At 45.2% G+C, this 19,989-nt stretch overlaps 1 protein-coding gene across 1 annotated transcript in view; it reads right to left on the bottom strand.

The window, feature by feature from the left end:
- LOC100699612 (alpha-2-macroglobulin) overlaps window positions 1-18,442 on the bottom strand; it is a 58,840-nt gene extending 40,398 nt beyond the window's left edge. The window contains exons 1-15 of the mRNA XM_005462436.4: window positions 17,985-18,442; window positions 15,338-15,512; window positions 13,129-13,285; window positions 11,321-11,373; window positions 10,424-10,444; window positions 9,509-9,677; window positions 9,313-9,397; window positions 8,630-8,750; window positions 8,417-8,531; window positions 8,221-8,330; window positions 7,775-7,930; window positions 6,815-7,051; window positions 6,536-6,599; window positions 1,101-1,246; window positions 820-969 (exon numbers count right to left, since the gene is read on the bottom strand). Of these exons, the coding sequence (XP_005462493.1) occupies window positions 820-969; window positions 1,101-1,246; window positions 6,536-6,599; window positions 6,815-7,051; window positions 7,775-7,930; window positions 8,221-8,330; window positions 8,417-8,531; window positions 8,630-8,750; window positions 9,313-9,397; window positions 9,509-9,677; window positions 10,424-10,444; window positions 11,321-11,373; window positions 13,129-13,285; window positions 15,338-15,512; window positions 17,985-18,061 (1,836 nt within the window). The 5' untranslated portion in view covers window positions 18,062-18,442. The remainder of the gene's footprint in view (window positions 1-819; window positions 970-1,100; window positions 1,247-6,535; window positions 6,600-6,814; window positions 7,052-7,774; window positions 7,931-8,220; window positions 8,331-8,416; window positions 8,532-8,629; window positions 8,751-9,312; window positions 9,398-9,508; window positions 9,678-10,423; window positions 10,445-11,320; window positions 11,374-13,128; window positions 13,286-15,337; window positions 15,513-17,984) is intronic.
- Window positions 18,443-19,989: the final 1,547 nt, after the last annotated feature.

Below are 19,989 nucleotides of genomic sequence, written 5' to 3'. Positions count from 1 at the left end.
AAGAAGGCCAGATTGGATTTGACTAGAAAACATGTACAAGAACCTAAACAGGTATTTTGACTGACGAAACCAAGATAAACCTGTAGTAGAATGACCAGAAGAGAAAAGTCCAGAGGAGAACAAATAAGGATCTGGAACATACCATATCATCTGTCAAACATGGTGGAAGCAATGTCATGGGATGGGCATGCATGTCTGCCAGAGGAACTGGGCCATTCATGTTTACTGATGATGTGACTGCTGATAGATGTAGCAGGATGAATTGTGTACAGAGCTGCACTCTATGCTCAGATTCACCCAAATGCTAGAAAACAGATCAGATTAGGGCAAATGGATAATACCTGCAAAAACAATCAAAGACTTGTCAAGGTAAAGAAATGTGGTGCAGTCAGTCACCTGATTTCAACCCAACAGCACATGCTTTTCAGACACTGAAGACAAAACCAGCAGCAGAGAGACCCACAATCAAGCAGCAACTGAAGGCAGTAAAGGCCCAATAAACAGCTCAAGGGAGTAAACACTGCATTGGTTGATGTCGATGGATGTGAAAGCAATCTTTGACTGCAAAGGATTTTCATCAAGCAATTAAAAACAATATTTCTACTTCAATGTATGTTAGTTTGTTCAGATACTTTTAAACTTCAAGAACTTATCTTGAATATTTAATTGATTAAGAGCCAACAGGTCTTCCAGTGTTTTCTTATTTCTACGCATTTAATTTTTTTAAGTGGTGTAGAAAGTAGAAGATGTTACAAAACCAAACTATGGTAATGGTAGTGTTCTTAATATGGATCAAAGTAGGACGAATGATTGTCATACATAGCTGACAGTAAGTTCCTGCTCAGTCTGGAGTAGCAGGACGCTCTGGTCAATAGCTCTAACAGAGCACAAGGAGCCAGGGTGAGCCTTGAGACTGAGGGTGGTCCTCTCTGATGGAAGCTCCTGGAGGGAGGAGAACTTCAGAGACACCTGTGTGGGAGATACCGAGGCAGAAAACAGATTAAGTCTGTCTATCCTTATGTTAGCTCTGTAAAATGCACACATCCTCACTTCACTACATTCCCTAGTGGCTTTGAGGTCTTAATGTGGTAATGTACTACCTTGTTATTGAGGCAGAGCTGAACAGGGAAGTCATGGCTGTCAGCAACAGCCTCTCCACTGGGCATCAATGTGTAAACTACAACCTGGGCAAATGGTGCCAGGTCTGACATCCGAGTGAGCGGTACGGACATCTCTCCTTTGTTGACTGAGGAAGAACCAAAGAAAGCATGGAGCAATTATCAAAATAAACAAGATAATATTGAGTCACGTTCCTAATGAGCAAATCAGCTACATTATTAGCATTAAGCTAAACTTGCAAAATATAATTAGCCTCAAGAACGAACAGTTATATCTATAACTTCTGTTTCCTGAAGGACAGGAACGAGATACAACACATAAGTATAGCATATTACGCCCTTGTGTGTCCTGGTTGAAGAAACCTTTATTCACGCCTTTAAGGCGGATGACCTGTGATGACATGCATACAGCCCTGGCTGTATACCCCCCGTCATCACAGTAGTCCCTCAGTTCGATAGCCGCTCTTCACCGAGCCAACCTTCACCTGCCAACCTCTTCACCAGAGCTCTACCTCTGGCTGGATTAGCAAAGCAGACAAACAGCTGGTCACATAAACACACATTATGAGTGCGCTCAATATAGGTACGTAGCACATGCACTGGACAAAGAGAATGCATCCTCCTCTACTCCTCAGATGCAAAAGGAGGGGAGCAAAAGCTCAGCAACTCAAACTCCAATGAGCTGTAGGAATGACCTTGGGATAATACGACTTTGTGCCATCAGGAGAGAACTGTGTGCAGCAGGGATGCACAGATAAACCCACGCTCTTTGCCGAAGACAAAGTGAGAAGGAACGCAGTTTTATATGAGAGAAATTTCATATCCACAGACTCAATGGGTTCAAAAGGGGGGCCACAAAGGGCTTCCAGCACCAAAGAAGAGTCCCAATCAGGGACACTGGACCTAAGCACGGGTCTCGGCTGCTGAACCCCTTTCAGAAAACGTATGGCGAGGGGATGTGCACCTGGTGTCACCCCGTCAAAGCCAATATGACAAGCAGATATAGCTGCTAAATAAACCGTAACTGTCAAAAATGAAAGGCCCTTATCCAGCAGCTCCTGCAGGAATGTCAAAACATCCACAATAGAGCACTGAAATGGGAGAGTGTGGTGGTCCTGGCACCATTGCTCGAAGGCTCGCCATTTGTAAGCGCACAAACCTCTAGTGGATGAGGCCCTAGCACTCTGAATTGCTGCTGTCACACTTGAGGTCAGACTCTTAGCAATCAAGTCTGACCTTTCAGCAGGTAAGCATAAAGGTGCCACAGATCCAGGTGCGGATGAACCGCTTCTCCTCCCGCCTGAGAGAGGAAGTCCCTGCAGAGAGGAAGCTGCAAAAGACTTGGTGCTAGCAGGCTGATTATCTCTGCATAGCACGACCTTGTGGGCCACCAAGGGGCCACTAGAATCAGAGAGACTGCCGACGCACTCTCTCTAGAACTGGAGATTGCATTTCCACTGGGGGAAAATGCATACAGAAGCACGTCTGGCCATTAATGCACTTGCGCGCTCATGCCCAAGGGTGCATCGTGGTCGATTACGGAGAAGAAAAGGCGGCAGTGAGTGTTACCCTGCAAGCAAAAAGATCTACTTGCGCCTTGCCAAATAGATCCCAAATCTGAGCCATCAAAGGGTGCAACCTCCATTCCCTCACCAGAGGACCCCCCTGGAGAGAAGGTCTGGCCCCAGGTTCAGGTGGCCCATAACATGGGTGGCTCTTAGAGATAGAAATGAACACTGGACCATAACGGCAGAGAGCGAAACAGCTTCAACGGGGGAAGGGAGCGTGTCCCTCCCTGCCTGTTTATGTAAGACACCACTGTTGAATTGTTCGTCCTGACTAGGACATGCTGTCCCTCCAGACCTGGACGAAAACGTTTGAGACCCAAGAACACTGCTAACAGCTCTAAGTGGTTTATGTGCAGCTCGCGCTGGGCCCTGGTCCAGATCCCTCTCCCTGATGCACCATCGCACAGTGCTCCCCACCTAGTTAGGGAAGCGTTTATGGAAACCACCTTGCGAAACAACACCCTCCCAATCCCTGATGCAGCAGCCTGGGCTCCCTCCAAGGATGCAAGACGAGGTTACCATCAGCCTCCTCCGGAGGTGACGCAATACACAGGCGGTGAGAGAGGGTCCAGCATTGAAAAGATCTCATCTTTAAAAGTCCAAGTGGTGATCATAGATGCCATCATGACCAACAAACGTAATATTGTCTGGAAACGCAGTCTGCATCCCAGCTGAAACTGAGCGAGGCAGCGATGAAATGCAGCCCATTCTGTGCTCCAACAAGTGTGCACGCCTGGAAAGCGAGCACATTTCCAAACCGAGCAAGGAAATCTGCTGACTCAGATTAACGAGCTCTTTTGAAAGTTCACAGAGAACCCCAGTGTCTGAATGTGTGACAGAACAAGTGACAGCTGTATCTCCGCCCGCTCTCTGGAGCAAGCTACGAGAGCCCAGTCGTCTAGGTAGGCTAAGATGCGGATGCCTCTCTCTCTGATGGTCGCTAGTGCTGCCTCGGGACTTTTCGCAAAGGTGTGAGGAGTGAGCGACAGCCTGAACGGTAGCAACAGGTATTCGTTGGTTATGTCCTTGAACGCAAACCTCAGAAACTGCCTGTGTTTCGGGTGTATAGCCACATGAAAATAAGCAGCTGTTAGATCGATTGTTGCAAACCAATCCCCCGGGACGACTGCATTCAAGAGTTGTCTGTGTTAGCACCTTAAGCTTGCACGTTCGTAGATACTTCTTCAAGATAGGTCGAGGATGGGACGAACAACAAAATAATGGCTGTACCAACCTTTGTCTGTCCTCGACGCGGGGACCATTCATATTGCTCTTTTCTACAACAGCACATTTATTTCCTCCCTGCGTATCATGGCTGCCTCGATGCAGAGTGTAGTGTTTATGACTCTGCGGAAACGAGGCGGCTTGATCCCGAACTGCAACCGGTAACCCATGGCAACGGTTCACAGCACCCACAGAGAGGGGGCTCATGCACGCCACTGAGGAAGTGAGTAGCCAGCCGGCTGATCTGCAGCACCGCCGGTAAGGCATTGTCACCCCCCAGTGTGTCTGCAGGGAAATGCATCACCTGCCTGACCTGGCTCATTCTGCCTGCAGGCTGAGCATTTGTGATTGTTTGAGAATAAACAACACTCTTTATTGATTGTGCATGTTCCCATGATACATTCATACATTTTATTGGAGGCACCTTACCTGGGGCACAGCAACGAAAAACAGCGGGAACACTTGATGTGGTCACCTGAACATTTAACACACCCGAACTGGGAGTTACAACCTGAGGCATTTTCTGTGCAGAGGGTTTGTGCTTGGGAGACCGTGCTAGGAAAGTGCAGCGCCTTCTGGGGCTGACAACCTGAACGGAACGTAAGCGGCGCCTCTGGGGCAGCAATAGAGGGGTAAAAGCAGCGTCTCCCTGATGCTGGACCCCTTCTCCACTCAGACCCACAACTAGGAGGGTTGAGGAATTTTCCTCCTGGCCGTCGGGTCCTGCTAGGGGCCTGAAAGTGGGCCTTTCCTCCAAGCCGGCTGGCGTAGAACTCAGACCGGAGAACGTGCTCCCGCTGGAGGCACACCCACCACAGCAGTGGGTGCCAGTCTCTTCCCAGTCGGCAGAGGAGCGATAGCCCTGTGAGAGCTAGCTGTGGGCTGGGGCTTCACCTGACGTTGCACAGAGTTTCTATCTGCTTCTTCCTCAGATGGAATGTAGCCTGAATGACTTCAAGTGAGTGTCCGACACTGTCTCAGACACTGGTTCATCCAGATATACAGCCCTGTCCCTATCTGGGACCTCACAGAGGGTGAGCCACTGGTGCCTCTGCATCACTACTGTCGAAGCCATCCCTCTGCCCAGGGAGAGCGCTGCACAGCGGGACACACGGACGGTGTAATCCGTGGCGACTCAGACCTCTTTAAGAAGAGGTGCAAGCAGGCTGTCATCAGGAACCAGCAATCCGAGCTCCACCAGGCACATCGCCTGGTACGTCTGGAGCATGATGACGGAGCTCATGGCCTGGGCCCAATAAATCTTCTCCAGCTGCGACACAGAGAATCTGCAGTGCTTGGACGGCAGAGTTGTGGGGCTGCCACCACCATGGTTATGGGACGGGGCCACATAAGCAGCCAGAGATGGCTCCATAGGGGGTGGGTTAGCTAAGCCAGCCTCCTCTGCGCCATCATGCTGCAGCTTCTCAGCAGCACAGCGAAACAGGGAAAACGAGAGGTGTCATCGTGGCCGACCGGTGCAGCAGCGGCGGCAGATTGAGCCGACAATGGGCTCTCCTGCTCATCCTCCGACAAACCATGGATGTCCAGGCTGATGTCCAGCTCGCCATCATCTTCCTGGGGAGCGCTGGCAGGCTTCAACCCAGGCTGAAGCCCGTCAGCGCTCCTACATGGTTCCAGCTCATCTTCGGATAACCCATCAACATATTCCATGTGGTCAGCCCAGCTAACTGCGGGGGACACCGACTGGATAATCCTTGTCTTCGGACTCGGATGAAGCCGGGGCTCCAGACTCAGAGAAGCGAGGGTCATGCTGTGCGACAGCCGTCCATCCCAGCACCTTTTCCATAAATGTCACCCGTCTTTAAAGGGTGGAGCGCGGAGCTGGCGACAAAACGCACAGGCTTTGGGCTCCATCAACACTCTCATAGCGTGGATGATCACCAGGCAGACAGGGCAGGCATCGTGCTGGTCACTGTTGTGCAAAGAGAAACCGCACCCCCGAGGACAGGGGCGAACAGAAGATTTTTGCTTTGCTCGCTTCAGTTTGGAGTCCATTCTAAACCGCAAAGTAAAAGGCTGCACAGGAAAACTCGAAATTAGCGCTCTGCAGGTAGCCTACGCACCAACTGCGCGGTGGAGGCTAACACCAATGGGCAGTTAAGCTAAGTTCAAGTCAGCAGACAACAGAGCTAACTAGCAGCAGCTAGCTAGCCCAACTCAGAGGTATTCTCAGCGAGGTGACGAGCACAAGAACTGAGGAATGACTGTGATGACGGGGTTATATGCGCAGGCAGGGCTGTGCGCATGTCATCACAGGTCATCCGCCTCGCATGTTTCTTATATATAAATATACCGCTATTTATTGAGGACCACCCATACTGTACTCCAGATTACAAAGTGGATGCATAGCATTATATAAAATGGCCTTGTTTATGATAACTAAAGGTATATCTCACACAGTGCACTGATACAATCTTTAATAGTTTTTGGACATCAGGGCTAGACAGCTAATAGTAGAACACTGAAAATAGTGGATGACCTGCTCTACCACCCCAACCTCACCCCTACTTACTTTGATGCAACTTTAGGTGGCTTTTTTCATAGGACGTCTAACTCTAAAATCACAGACTTATACTTCAAAATTAGCTTTCGTTTTATTCATACCAATTCCCACTTTGACAGCCACTGGGATACTACCATGCTGCACTATTGAACCTCTGGACTGCACCTACAAAGAAAGACAGAAAAAAAAACAGAAATCAGGGACTTCACTTTATGAGTGTGAGTTTATGTATATCTGCAATACATCTCAAACATGTGCACAAAAGTCTTCAGAGAAAAATCATTTAGACTGAAGCTACAAACAGCAATTCTCATGCAGATCACCAAAATCGTGTTTCAATGAACACTGGGTGGGGTCACGTCACAATCCCTTACACATACCAGATAAAAGAAGTGGAGGACCTCCTGCCCTTTCTCCAGCTCCTCTCCCTGTATGATGTACTGGGCACGCACAGTTGCTTCACTGTCACAGGGCAGCTCACTGCTGGCCTGCATGACCTTCAGAAAACTACTACTCTTGGAGTAAAACGGTGTAACATGGTGGTGACTTGCCCTGTAGTTTGGTCTCCTCAAACCATAAGCATAATGCTCATGCTCCGTTGTATTTTTTGAACTCGCCTGTTGACAAAGTGAGGTCAAATATCAAATACCTACTCAGATATTCACTTTAGACCAGTGTTTCCCAACCAGTGTGCTGTCAGAAATGATCAGGTGTGCCGTGGAAGATTATCTGGTTCCATCTGATTAGTACTCCAAGTGCTCGCTGTGACGGGCAGAACAATTACATTCTCTTCCACTAGAGGGCAGTACAACTACCTGCTCTAATTAAATGGGTTGCTAACTGCCAGTAAAACAGAAGAAGAAGAAGAAATTACATAATAGTTGTGCTGTGACTGAGACAGCGCAGCGCATAATAGCAATAGATAAATATTTGAAAGAAAAAGTAGTCAGTCTGACCTGGTCCTGGAGAAAACTCTGACCCAGATGAAGGCCCTAGCATGAGTAGCGGTCAGAAGCAGCAAAAAAGATACTGGGGACAAACCGAGCCAATACCGCTATACCTGATGTGTGGGGAAAAATGATCAATATGCTTTTTGTAATTTTTTTTTTTGTGGCGTGCCGTGTGATTTTTCTAACGTGAAATATGTGCCGTGGCTCCAAATGGTTGGGAAACACTGGGTTAGACACTTAAAAATAATAAAATATTAAAAAGCAACTAATTTCATTCCAATGTAGGCCAGTGTGGGTGTATGATCAGTACGACTGATGTGATCAATCACTATAAGTCTATCGACCTTATAACTGATGAATGTTTAAGTGCAGGCAGCAGCAGCAACCAACCTTCAGATGCACACTGTCCTTCCAAAGAGAAGTGCCCAGAGAAAACAAAGCCACGCCATTCACATCTGTGGTGAGCGCTAGTTTTAGTGAGCTACCAACAAACAAGTACACTGGCTCATTGGCAACAGGCTTGTTGTCTGGACCAACCACTTTGATCTGTGAACAAGAAAGAGTAAGCTGTAACAAGACTCACACGCCTCCATAATAATGATTGTTACTGTCCTTGATTAGCTTCCTCTGCATGAGTCAAAGCATCCCCAAATACTATTTCATACATCTAGTTACATTGTAACAAATGCAACATTACATCGTTCAGACTCTAGAGTCATTCATGTCTTAGAATCTTTTGAGCTCCAGAAGAAACATGTCCCCCTCACGGTATGATCAGATGAAAAGCTCATGAATCCTGCTGTGCAATGTCCTCACAGCAGGGTGAGTCTGGTTACCTTTCCTTCAAATGGGATGCCAGGCTTGTATGCCTCAGGTACATCCTCGAAGGTGACAGTTCTGATGTCACAGGTGAAGCTGGTCTGTCCGTAGCCTTTAAGAATGACACCTAGACGGTAGGGAGCATACAGATTGCAGGTCATCAGGAATTCGCCGTGTTAGTTCGATGAACAGTCGGGCTTTTAGTCTGCCTACCTGTGCCATACTCTTCCATCTCCGCAGTCACCTCAAACGTGTCACTGTACATGTTCTTGTGGAGAGAAAACGCCGTCACGTTCACAGTTTGTGTAGCACATCCACTTTTATCCGTCTAGAAGATCACAGAAAGTGAACACCAAGAAAATAAAATCAGTGAAAAGGACTGATTGCAGTACAGTTAGCGTCTCTGTTAACATCTGGAACACTCACAGTTAGTTCGTAGGTCTTGCAGAGGTCTTTGTTTTGGGGAGATGAAAACCAGAAGAAACGGATGGCGTTTCTGCAGAACTGTGCCTTCACTGAACCAATAACAGGTTTCCCATACGTGTATCTGTTAAGAAAACATACAAAGATGAGATTTGTTGGAACAGGAACGGCCAGATCATGTTAGTTGTTGATGATGAGGATGATGATGATATGCCAGCGAGGTCAGGTCATTCAGCTAGCAATTTTCACCTATGCCGGAAACATGACTGGTACAGAGTCTATCCAGGCGATCAAAGCACCGGATGACGTTTTTAAACTTCCCCTCTGCAAACTTTAAGTAAAACTTTGATGTCAGTGTTTGTGCCTCAGATCTTTTAGCTTTTGATATTTGCTCATTTCCTGTAGAGGCTTTGCCTTTTCCCAGCTGGCCACTGTTAATAATATGAATTATATAAATACTCAGTAACTCCTCTAGTAAAAAGTAGTATTATATCAAAGTACAGACAAAATGAGGAAAACATCATTGTTACAGGCAGTTTGTTGTTCCCACAAATCCAGACCCATCTTTTGTAATAAACGACAATGTTGTTAACACCAGTGCTGCCCGGCTGCAGTGCTTCACTGTGTGGATTTCCTTGAATCAACACAGACAAGAACACCAGTTTCTGTTCAACTGGGACATTTACTTTCCACAAATCTTCAGTGCTGCCTCCTGATCCAGGACGGTAATCACACTGGGCAGATGAACATTCACTTCATACTTTGGCAAAACTAGAGCAAAGGAAACAGAGTCAGATCTCCCTGCAGCTGAGGATTTACATAGACTGAGCTCATAATTATTTCTGGTTTATAAGAGAAGATGCTTCATTTTTTTCATCCCACCGTATTCTTTGATGTCAAAGCTGTGGGATATTTGTTCTCCCTTGTCTGTCAAGGCAGTGATGGTGTAGCTTCCTTGTACAGCCTCAGGAATCATGGGGTGTGAAAGATCGAGGATGCCGCCAACAACAGATTTATCCAGCCACTGGGCGATGCGATTTGAGCTAGGATCCTACACAGAGTAAAGACAGAGGAGAATTTATTTAGGGATGTCAAGTCAGACGAGGTCGTAGCTTCCAGCCTCCAGCTCCTCTGCTGGGGCACACGGAGATGTTCCCAAGCCAGCCACCAGATAATCTCTGCTCTTTGTGGATTGTGGGTCAGCCCTGTGACATGGGGAGAAAAACAAACAAAACAAACAAACAAACAAACAAACAAAAAAACAACACACACACACACACACACATGATCCCTCATCTGAGACAGGCATGGAAGAGGGACAAGCTCCTGCAGGAGGGACCAGTGCAATCCAAACATTGCCCAAACTGATTGGAGTGACATTTCTCGTTTGGAGAAAAGACCCTATCATCCTCCCGATGGTTGGCTTGTGTAATTAGGTCTGTGGTTCAGAGGACACTAAAGTGCTTCTTAATCTGCCTCTAACAAAGAAGCGCCACTTCTTTATACCACCAATGCAGTGCAGATATCCAATCTACAACAGAATATGTAGTTGTTCTTAAACAGCACCATCCAGGAGGAGAAAAAGTAAATATGGGGGGAAGGGGAGAGTGCCGGTGAGCAGTCCTCTGCACTTTAATTACATGTCATACAGCCCTCCCTCCATCGCCTCATTTCCTGCCTGCATCTTTGCCGTTACTCTTACAGAAGGAAAAGGCACAAATGGAAAAATCTTTTAAAAAGAGCGAAAGAGACATGTCAGCAGTTTCCAGAAGAGATGCCAATTTGAGTGTTTCTTACCTGGAGCGCCACTTCTTTATACTGAAAGAAGAAGGAAGAGTTTACATTTAGTTTATCTGCACACGGAATTAACACAATAAGGACAATATATTAGAAACATATCAGTAAGGTTTCCTGATAAATGTTGCAATGACTTTCAAATTTTATTAGTCAGTATGCATGTAGCTCCCGGTTCAGATCACAAAGCAGAACCCAATTACTCAGCAAGCACATAGCACCGAGCGTCCCGGGGACAGACGTGAAGGCGCCACACCCTGGAACAACGCCACCACTGTCAGGTCTTACTTCCTAATTGGACGATAAGAGTCAAACAACACGTGTCCCCCTCCACGGCTGATTTATTAGCGCGTTCTTCTGTAAAACCCCTGACACACGTGATATTTTGGCCTCAATTATTTCGTTCTTACATCTCCAACAGAGTGCCGAAAAGAGCAGATGCATAATGATAGATAAAGTCTCACAATGCCACGTCTTCACTACAGCTGGTGGGAGTTACCACTTTCAAGCTAGCTACTTTCATCATGTGATGCATCTGAACGGATTTCACGTCGACTGCGTGCCGTCGTGTTTTCATCCTCTCGTCAAAAGCGGAAAAGGCCCTGAGCCACTATTGATTCAGATGTTTGGGTCAAATGCAGTGTGCGCCAAATGAACTCTGACAGCATGTTTATCACACTACTCCACACAGCGCTCCACACCCACGCTGTCTTCAAAATCAACAAACAGCCTTCCTTTCACCTCCCACTCTCCTGAACCAAAATAGACCTTACTCTTCAGATTCACTGACTGCCTGCTACAAATCACAGCAGATTATCAAGTTCGCTGCTTGAAATGACTCCACAAATGGCACAGCGGCACATGATTCTGACAGACGAGAACAAGTGGATAGAAACGTACCACTCGTTCCACAGGGATGAAATTGGCATCCATGGAGACGATCCGGAATTTGACTTTAAAAGAAAGAAAAAAAAATATGCATTACTATACTGTATTTTTAGTTATTGCACAAGTGGATAATGAGAGGAAGCAGAAGACAAAGGGAAAAAGATCCTGGTGATAGCAGAGGGCATAAAAGGAAGTGAAGCAAAGCTAAAAGTGTTTGCAAACACCAGAATCTCTCTTTATACTCTAATGAATTAGGGCCACATGTCAGATTCAATGGGGGGAAAAAAATGAATAAATCATGTTGATATCTATACTGATACAGACTGGTCACCGTGTTAGGAATGAGAGGATGCCCCATCGTTTAATGGAAATGAAAATCATCAGTCTGCAGATGGCTGAATAAAAAAACCTGAAAATCAAAGTGAAAAAACGATGTTGGAGACGAGTTTGTTTTACTGAAATGCGACAACTCCGAATGATGCTCAGCAGTTTGCATGACCTCCGTATGCTTGTCTGGATGTCTGACAACATCCTGGAGGATCTTTCACAACTGTCACATGTGCTCAGGCTGAACCTGAAGCTCATCTGGGCACCTGCAGTGGACAATTCTGGTATTTTCCTGAGAATATTATCAAGTTCATTATCAAGCACTGATAATGATTAACAACCTTCTCTGATCAGATCAATACACGGTGACCTGGAATATTGGATTAGTCTACTGTTGCTGTTATATTTTTCTGTGTAAAAAAAGGCTATCTTAAGATGTATTTGCCTATTGTTGTGGGCAATACATTAAATAAACATTTTTAAGGATTAGCTACCGATGACGTCACCTCAGCTTGAGCTGAGTGCTTCTGTCATTTTGGTTATGAAAGATGGATGTGTTGAGGAAAGGCGGGTCTGACTGTGACACGCCCAATGATCTTCCGTTTTGAAACATGGTTTATCCAAGATTTACAAAACAGACTAAATTTATTGCCACCTGGTGGCCTTCAGACAGAATGCAGGTTTAAGGCTCTTCTGTATCGGGTTCCTTTTTCTGACGCTGCAGCTACATCCATGTTTTATTCCAACTAAGTGTGGCTTAACTCGCCAAATAGTACCAACTGAAGGCCGGTTTCACTGTGACACGGTAAACTGTAATGTTACTTCTGACTGGATCACCTGTGTCTGCAAACGGAAAGCATGTGACAGATTCATTTAGTTAAAAATATATGTTACAGTATTCTTGTGGCTATAGCTCTGAACTTGTTTATAGAAACTGACTGACAAGCTCATTTTGTTAAGACTGACACCAATTTAAATTTTTTTATGGGCCAAATATATTTTAAATTTTTACTCAGACTCATGAAACATAACGTTGTCGTCATTTATGAGTCCTTACTGAAACAATATGACAATGCTATTAAAAAATAAACTTGTTTTCTTGTCATAACAAGTTGCAGAATACCCAAAAGAGTTAAAAAAAAAAAAGTTAAACTACACTAAGCTAGATCATCTGATCTTAATCAGAGTTATTCAGGCGTTAGTGCCGTCGAGTGCTAGCGCAGGCTGCTACGTGGTCAAATAAACTCCTTTTCTCTTCACCCACTCAGCGTGTGCTCTTTTCCTACTTTAAATATAAACAGTGAGCAGACACCAACCTCAAGTTATCAAGTTATTAAGTGGTGGCTCAGTGTTATGCAGATATAACAAATCAGACCAAAAATGTGCAAGCGCAGCAGAATGGGCAAACAGTGCAGACGAGACAGAGCTGCAGTAGCGTATCGCTCCTACCACACCACAGGAAGCTCCAACAACTCCACACTCACTCCACCTACCAGTCTGTCCAGGTTTGTAGATGGGCTTATCAGTCTGGACGATGTGGATGAAGGCTGGAGGCTCGATGACGACTTTGGTATGCTTGCTCGTCATATTTTTTTCATGGAAAATATTGACATAAACTGTTGTCACAGTTCGGCTGCGTACTACAGGGACCTGCAACACCAGCAAACACATCAGAGATGGAGAAAAGCATTTTAAACTGGGTTTCATGCAGAGACACAAGCTGTGTAACAGTCTTGAGCCGCTGCTTATTTCTTTTTATTTTTAAAGATTATGCATTTCTAATTGGGTTTGAAAATCAATCTTTTCATTTTAAGAATTCACAGCCTGAACTCTGAGGTCTTATAATGGTTTCTTATCCAGCTGTTGTTGGATTTCTTTTTGTTCATCATGAACAAATCATCCCAAACTGCTTTGATGATGCAGAAGTCTCGACTCCGGGGAAGCCAATCCATGACCGATGGTGTTTCATCGTCTTTGTCTATCCTGTAACAGACTGGCAGCATATTTGGGATCATTATCATGCTAAAAGTAAACTAGTTGCCAATCAGAGTCTTTTCATTTGGAGTTGCATGATGCATCAAAAGTCTTACACTACTTTTCTGTGTTCAGAATTCCATCAGTCTTATCAAATACTAACAGTGATTTGAACCAAAAGTATCAAATGTATCACTCCATCAGAGGAGTGAGTAAGTTTTGAGTAAAAGTCGATGGATCAACTGAAGGGACAGATGCAGCTTCCAGGTCTTTTCTCTCTGTTTCTTAAAGACGCAAGTTATTTTTAGGCCTGTCACTTCTTCCATCCTCAGCTTGTCCATTTTCTTCAATTTTTTCAAGAAGACAACGATTTGTTTTTGAGTAACAAACAGCCAAGATATAATTGTAAATTGTTTTGGGTTTTTTGCCAGGTTAGCCTTTTTGTGCAGACTACATTGGTTCGTCCCAGGTGTTACACTCCTTTTCATGCACGAATGATTCAGAGGTTAGAATAAAGTGAAAAAATAAATAAAACACATTCCACTGAAAATGGCAGGTACACAGTGTGGACTGCAAATGGGTGAAAGTGCAGCCAAACACAAGCTGTCCTTGAGGAACAATGTTGCACAGAGTTAATTATGAAAGCTGTCACACTTGTGTATGTTTTCACTTGTTAATGCTACTGTTACATAACAGGGACCGGAACGACGTCCAGACATGTCAAAAAGAGTGTTCTGTTCAGATGTGTGTTGTGAGACTGAGCGCAGGGGTGGCTTCCAGAGGAATGCAGGTACATAGCTAGCCTCTGGCAGAAAGCAGTCTTTGTGCCTAGAGACAAATACCAGTCCTGCAACAAGGCCAAATAGCAGGAACAAAGTGAAACTAAGTGCTACTGTCACAGAGGCTATTTGGGTCGGCGGGTCGTTCCACATCAATATGGAGCAAGGCCTGCAAGTTGCGTAACAGCAAGCAGAGGTGTGACATAAAGCAGAGCTGCAATTTGCAGAGAACCCACTGAGGTTGGCAGTCTCAGTCATGGCACCGGGAGGATAATTAGGTCCAAACTTGTGCCAAGATTTAAGCCATTAGCTTAATGGATGGTGATGGGAATTCTGCTTGGAAACCACACTGGTGCATTTACTGTCTACAAACAACACAATACAAAGTTGTTGTTTTTTTAAAAGTGAAATACTGTAAATACCACGAATCATTGCTCACGATTAGTCATACTGGAGGTACATCATCGAAAAACAGCTGCAATTCAGCCAGAGCCACAGCAGAGGAGGCTCTGAAGACAGTATTTAATGAATCAGAGTGAATATTTGTTTACACCAGCTTGTGCACAAAAACCTGTGTAGGAAACGAAGAGAACACTTATTATTGTAAAAGGAAGCTGGTTTCACTGATAAAACACTAGAAGCTAGAGCTGATTGGTCTGTTTATGATTTACACACTGGCATGATGGCGTGGGATAACCACGAAGCAGATTTAATTCACAACAGAAACGTCTGTGTGGTTATTGCTACAATTAAAATTTTAATCCCTTTATATCAAAAACATAATGAAATATTCCAGAGAAATATGTTTACCCAATAAAATGTGTAATACTGGGCTATGGTCTAATAGGACCCCACTCATCCTGAACTATCCCCCCCACATGAAACTGGAAGTGTGGAGAGTGGGAGTCTGAATATTCACAAGTTCTTTTGTGCTTTTCTTGGATCTGACCTGGAAGTTTAAGCAGCGGTAGAAGTCCTCATTTACTTGCTCATCTAAGATTGTGACAGAGCCCTCAGTGAGGCCGATGACCATGCGCACAGGCTCAGTCAGGCCGTGAATTTGGGCACACAGGGTCTCCTGTTTCCCTGCAGTCACACGCGAACTCACAGTCACTGCAAAAATCCTGCAAGGAGAAGAAGAAATTACCCTCATTAAAAAAAACCAAAAACTGTTAGCACTCCTTTGTTTAATTGAAAAGCTAGGAGAAAAAACATGCCAAGCATTAAAAAGTATGACCTAGCTCCATGTTAAACACACGTTTGATTTAGAGAGCTAACCACTAATGTTTAAAAAGCACAAACTTCTAGCGTGTTGCTACAGCGAGCTGATAAACGGGGTGGCTGCAGCTCAGGAGGTAAAGCAGGTCACCTGCTGATTGGAAGGTTAGTGGTTCGATCCCTGGCTCCTCCAGTCTCCATGTCTCATACCCTTGGCGATACTTGAAGATACTAACGTAGTTGCTCTCCAATGAATGCATCGGAGAGAGTATGTGTCTGAATGTAGTCAGGAAGCACCAAGTATAGAAGAAAGTGATTGGGTGAATGTGGCATGTTGTATAAAGCGCTTTGAATACTCCGGAATAAGAAAGCGCTGTATAAGAATCAGTCCATTCACCATAAATGGTCCAGTTAAAGAACTAAACGAGTGTGGTGCAGGGTCACATCCTACAACCATCATGTTTCTTTATCTCGAGGTAAAAGAGTTTGATTTAACCTCAAACAAAATCAGTTTCTTGTTCTCCAACATAAAAGTTAACACCCTGCATGTGAATTTTGAAGCTTCTAAGAGGAGGAGTGTGCTAACAAGCCGCTAAGTGAGGAGTTAAAAGCATCCTATTACAGCAACACGCTGAAATTCAGTGAGCGACTCATTCTATCACAGATGTTTGTAAAAGCACACTACATGGCTAGGTGACTGGCAACAGGACTGAAAAGCACCTTCAAAGATTAAAAGGATGTTGGCAATACCACTGTCCTTAAAGTTTGGTCAATTTTTCCTCACAGAGCTTTTTAAAAAGAAGAATACAGTTTAGTTTTCCTGGAGGGAACCAGAGTTATGCTAAAGTTCTGAGTTGGCCTGCAAAAAAAGGTCATTCCTGCATAGCCCAGTCTTCACAGAAAAGTCTGATTGCTTTGCAGTATTTGTTGGATCTATTAGCAGTCACATCAACAACAACAAACAGTATTCATTTATTTCCACTGGCAACCCTGCATACCCATTCTGTCACACCAGAAGGTCGATTCTGTTCATCGGGGTGTAGCGTTCTCAGTGGGACTCCAAAAAGTCACTCGGATGACTGATGCAAGTTTCTATCACAGAAAATGCTACATCCAGCTGTCTGGGAGCGTGCCAACAAGCATGCATCAACTCATTTTATAACCTCCCTTTGTCATGTTTGACAAATGATAATGGGACGTTGCTTTGCTTCAACTTGGTTTCACCTGTTTCAGAAATGTGCCGTGTATTCAGCCATCTTCCAGTTGGGGGTGAGGGGAGGAAGACAGGACAAAAGACACTATGCTGAAATACAGAATGGTGTGTGTGAACACACAGTAAATGAAAAAGGGTGAATGAAGGAAAGTGACTGTAACTCCTAAACAGTTAAAGCAACAGTTTTTATTTTAAAATCCAGTGTGGTGGTAGAGAGAGGCAAATGTATCCAAAACATCATCAGTCATCTTCCAAAAACTTATGGGCCTAACTGTATGTAACAGAAATACTCCCCATTATCAATTTCTTCTTAATGTACCTGCGTTTGCACCACACATATAGTCTAGAGAAACTGTGTGCACTTTATTTTTCTTTCAGCCCTGGAATCAAAAGGGAAGCAGAGGTCCAGTAACTCCTGTATCGCTGTGCCATCCTTCTTGCACAGCGGACATATTCATCCTAATAACCACACAAGGCCCATATAAGTTACATGTGCAAATGAACATTGAAAAACATCAGCAACAGCCACGATATCTAGCATCTAACGAAGCACTCTGCTGGATTCTGTGTCGACGCTGCTTGGCACACAGGGGCCTGCTGCTGCCAATGAGAAATAAAGGACACATTTAATTGAGTTTTTGGTGGTGCTGCTGAGAATATTGATGCTGTTTTTGCCAGGGAGAAAGTTGCACAATGATGAAAAGTCATTTGACTCGGAGTGTAAACTATGAAAGGCATGTGAGTCATGATGATTAAAGTTTAGAGAGCAAGCAAAAGAAAAGTCAGGATGGAAAATGTTATTCGGCCTTTCAGTCTCATGAAAATCATGTCCCATTTACACTCTACTCAGGTAAAGCGCTAGAGCAGGTTATTAATCAAATGCTGGTAAGTTGTACCAGATGGGACATGCACCACGCACGCACGCACGCACAGTCTTTGCTCATTGCATAACACTGTCCTGTGGCCACACACTGGACTTTCTGCCTCACCACTGGAATGGTGCAGGTTTTTCGTGCTTACACCAGAATCGAGTGCCAAATACATGAAGAAGCTGCGCGTGACATTTCCTTAAAATAAAGTTTCCAACACCACCTCGAGGGGCGCGAGGGGCAAGCCAAACTTTTGCACAATGACATGCACGAGTTAAAAATATATGTTTACTTACGTGTCGTTGAGCAAGGCCGATGTTTGCACGAGAGCTGATGAGAGTATGACAGCAAACAGCTGAAGGACATGTGCCATGGCCGCAGAGGAGAGTCGGCGAGCAGCGACAGGAGCGGAGCGGACCGGACTGCACCGGAGGAAGAGGAGGACGGACTTACAACCCCAGGGCCCGGACCCAGAGAGAGAGAGAGAGAGACCGAGGGATGTGCGTGGTACCAAGTAGCTCTAAGAGAGGGGGTCTGCTACAGTGATTTGCTGTTTTAACCGCAAACACCGCCACCCCCTCCTTCCGAGTCACTCCCCCGAACCTCGTTGGACCTTTGCAGCCTCCTCCCTGTTCCCGAAAGACTCCCAAAGACTTCCCAAAAGTCTAATTACACGCACGCGCACACAGAGTCCTGCCTGCGGACAGTATCTGCTGCTCGAGTTTCTGAAGAATTTCATTAAAGTCCAGTGGGGGCTGAGAAGAGAGTGGGTGGAGAGGTCTGATACAGTCGTGATGACCCTGCACTTTCAGCACCTGTTGGCCAATAACAGTCAACGGGCTTTGAAAACAACAAAGATAAGGCAGGGGCTCTGTGGACCTTAATTGTGTCCCCCAAACCCCGCAGCTATGGATATGTGAGCTTTTCAGAGCTCTAGCATTCAGTGTTTCCCCCTAAAAGTGCAGAAAAGCTCAAATGAAATGCAGAAATACAAATGTCTTCGTGCACTACCTTCACATGTAGGAGATATGAACTTTTCTCAAATGATGAGAGCAATATTAAGCCCAATCCAATGTTTACCACCAGCAAACTCTTTAATCCCACTCAACCTAATTGTTATGCCCTGCCTTGTTTGTTTGTTTGCTTGCTTGGCTGATAAGATCAGTGGTATCAGGTCACAGTTCAAGCCTGGAGCCTGTCAGCCTGCCTCAGTGTCTCAGTTCTGTTCTTTGAGTTTTATCTGATTTTCATGACAGATCTCCTTGATATCCGCATTTCTAACTGACATTGTTCCTAAAGCATTTCTACCTCCCACTGGGTTCTGACTAATGTCAGTAAGTCTGTGTCATTTTATTGCAAATCACTTTAAAACAGCGAGAGCTGTTCCCGGGCTGTTGAGGGAAACAATGTATTTGATATGCATTGGATTTATATAGCGCTTTTCAAGGCACCCAAAGCGCTTTACAATGACATTATTCATTCACGCTCACATTCACGCACTGGTGGAGGCAAGCTACGGTTGTAGCCACAGCTGCCCTGGGGCAGACTGACAGAAGCGAGGCTGCCATATCACGCCATCGGCCCCTCTGGCCAACACCAGTAGGCGGTAGGGTAAAGTGTCTTGCCCAAGGACACAACGACCAGGACAGAGAGGCCGGGGATCGAACCGGCGACCTTCCGGTTACAGGTGCCCTTCCCAACCCCCTGAGCCACGGTCGCCCCAAGAATGATAGCACAGAAACAACATTACTAATGTTATTCTTATTCACGTAGATAAAGGTGAAAATTTAATTTTAGATTTATTTGATTTATCGGCAGCCGTTGACACCATTACTCATGTCATTCTTATTGAGAAAATATGGATCTGTGCTGGTATGTCTGGAACTGTACTGAAACAGTTTTCACCAAACTTTCAGTTCAGTTTTATTTAAACAGCTCAAAAATCACAACAACAGTCGCCTCAAGGGGCTTTTTATTGTAAGGTAGACCCTCCAATAATACATACAGAGAAAAACCCAACAATCATATGACCCCCTATGAGCAAGCACTTTGGTGACAGTGGGAAGGAAAAACTCCCTTTTAACAGGAAGAAACCTCCGGCAGAACCAGGCTCAGGGAGGGGCGGGGCCATCTGCTGCGACTGGTTGGGGTGAGAGAAGGAAAACAGGATAAAGACATGCTGTGGAAGAGAGACAGAGATTAATAACAGATATGATTCAGCAGAGAGGTCTATTAACACATAGTGAGTGAAGAAGAAACACCCAGTGCATCATGGGAGTCCCCCAGCAGCCTACACCTGGG

Source organism: Oreochromis niloticus, linkage group LG14 (genome assembly GCF_001858045.2).
Source record: "Oreochromis niloticus isolate F11D_XX linkage group LG14, O_niloticus_UMD_NMBU, whole genome shotgun sequence".
Taxonomy (NCBI): Eukaryota; Metazoa; Chordata; class Actinopteri; order Cichliformes; family Cichlidae; genus Oreochromis; species Oreochromis niloticus.
This window is presented reverse-complemented; position numbering and strand designations above follow the sequence as displayed.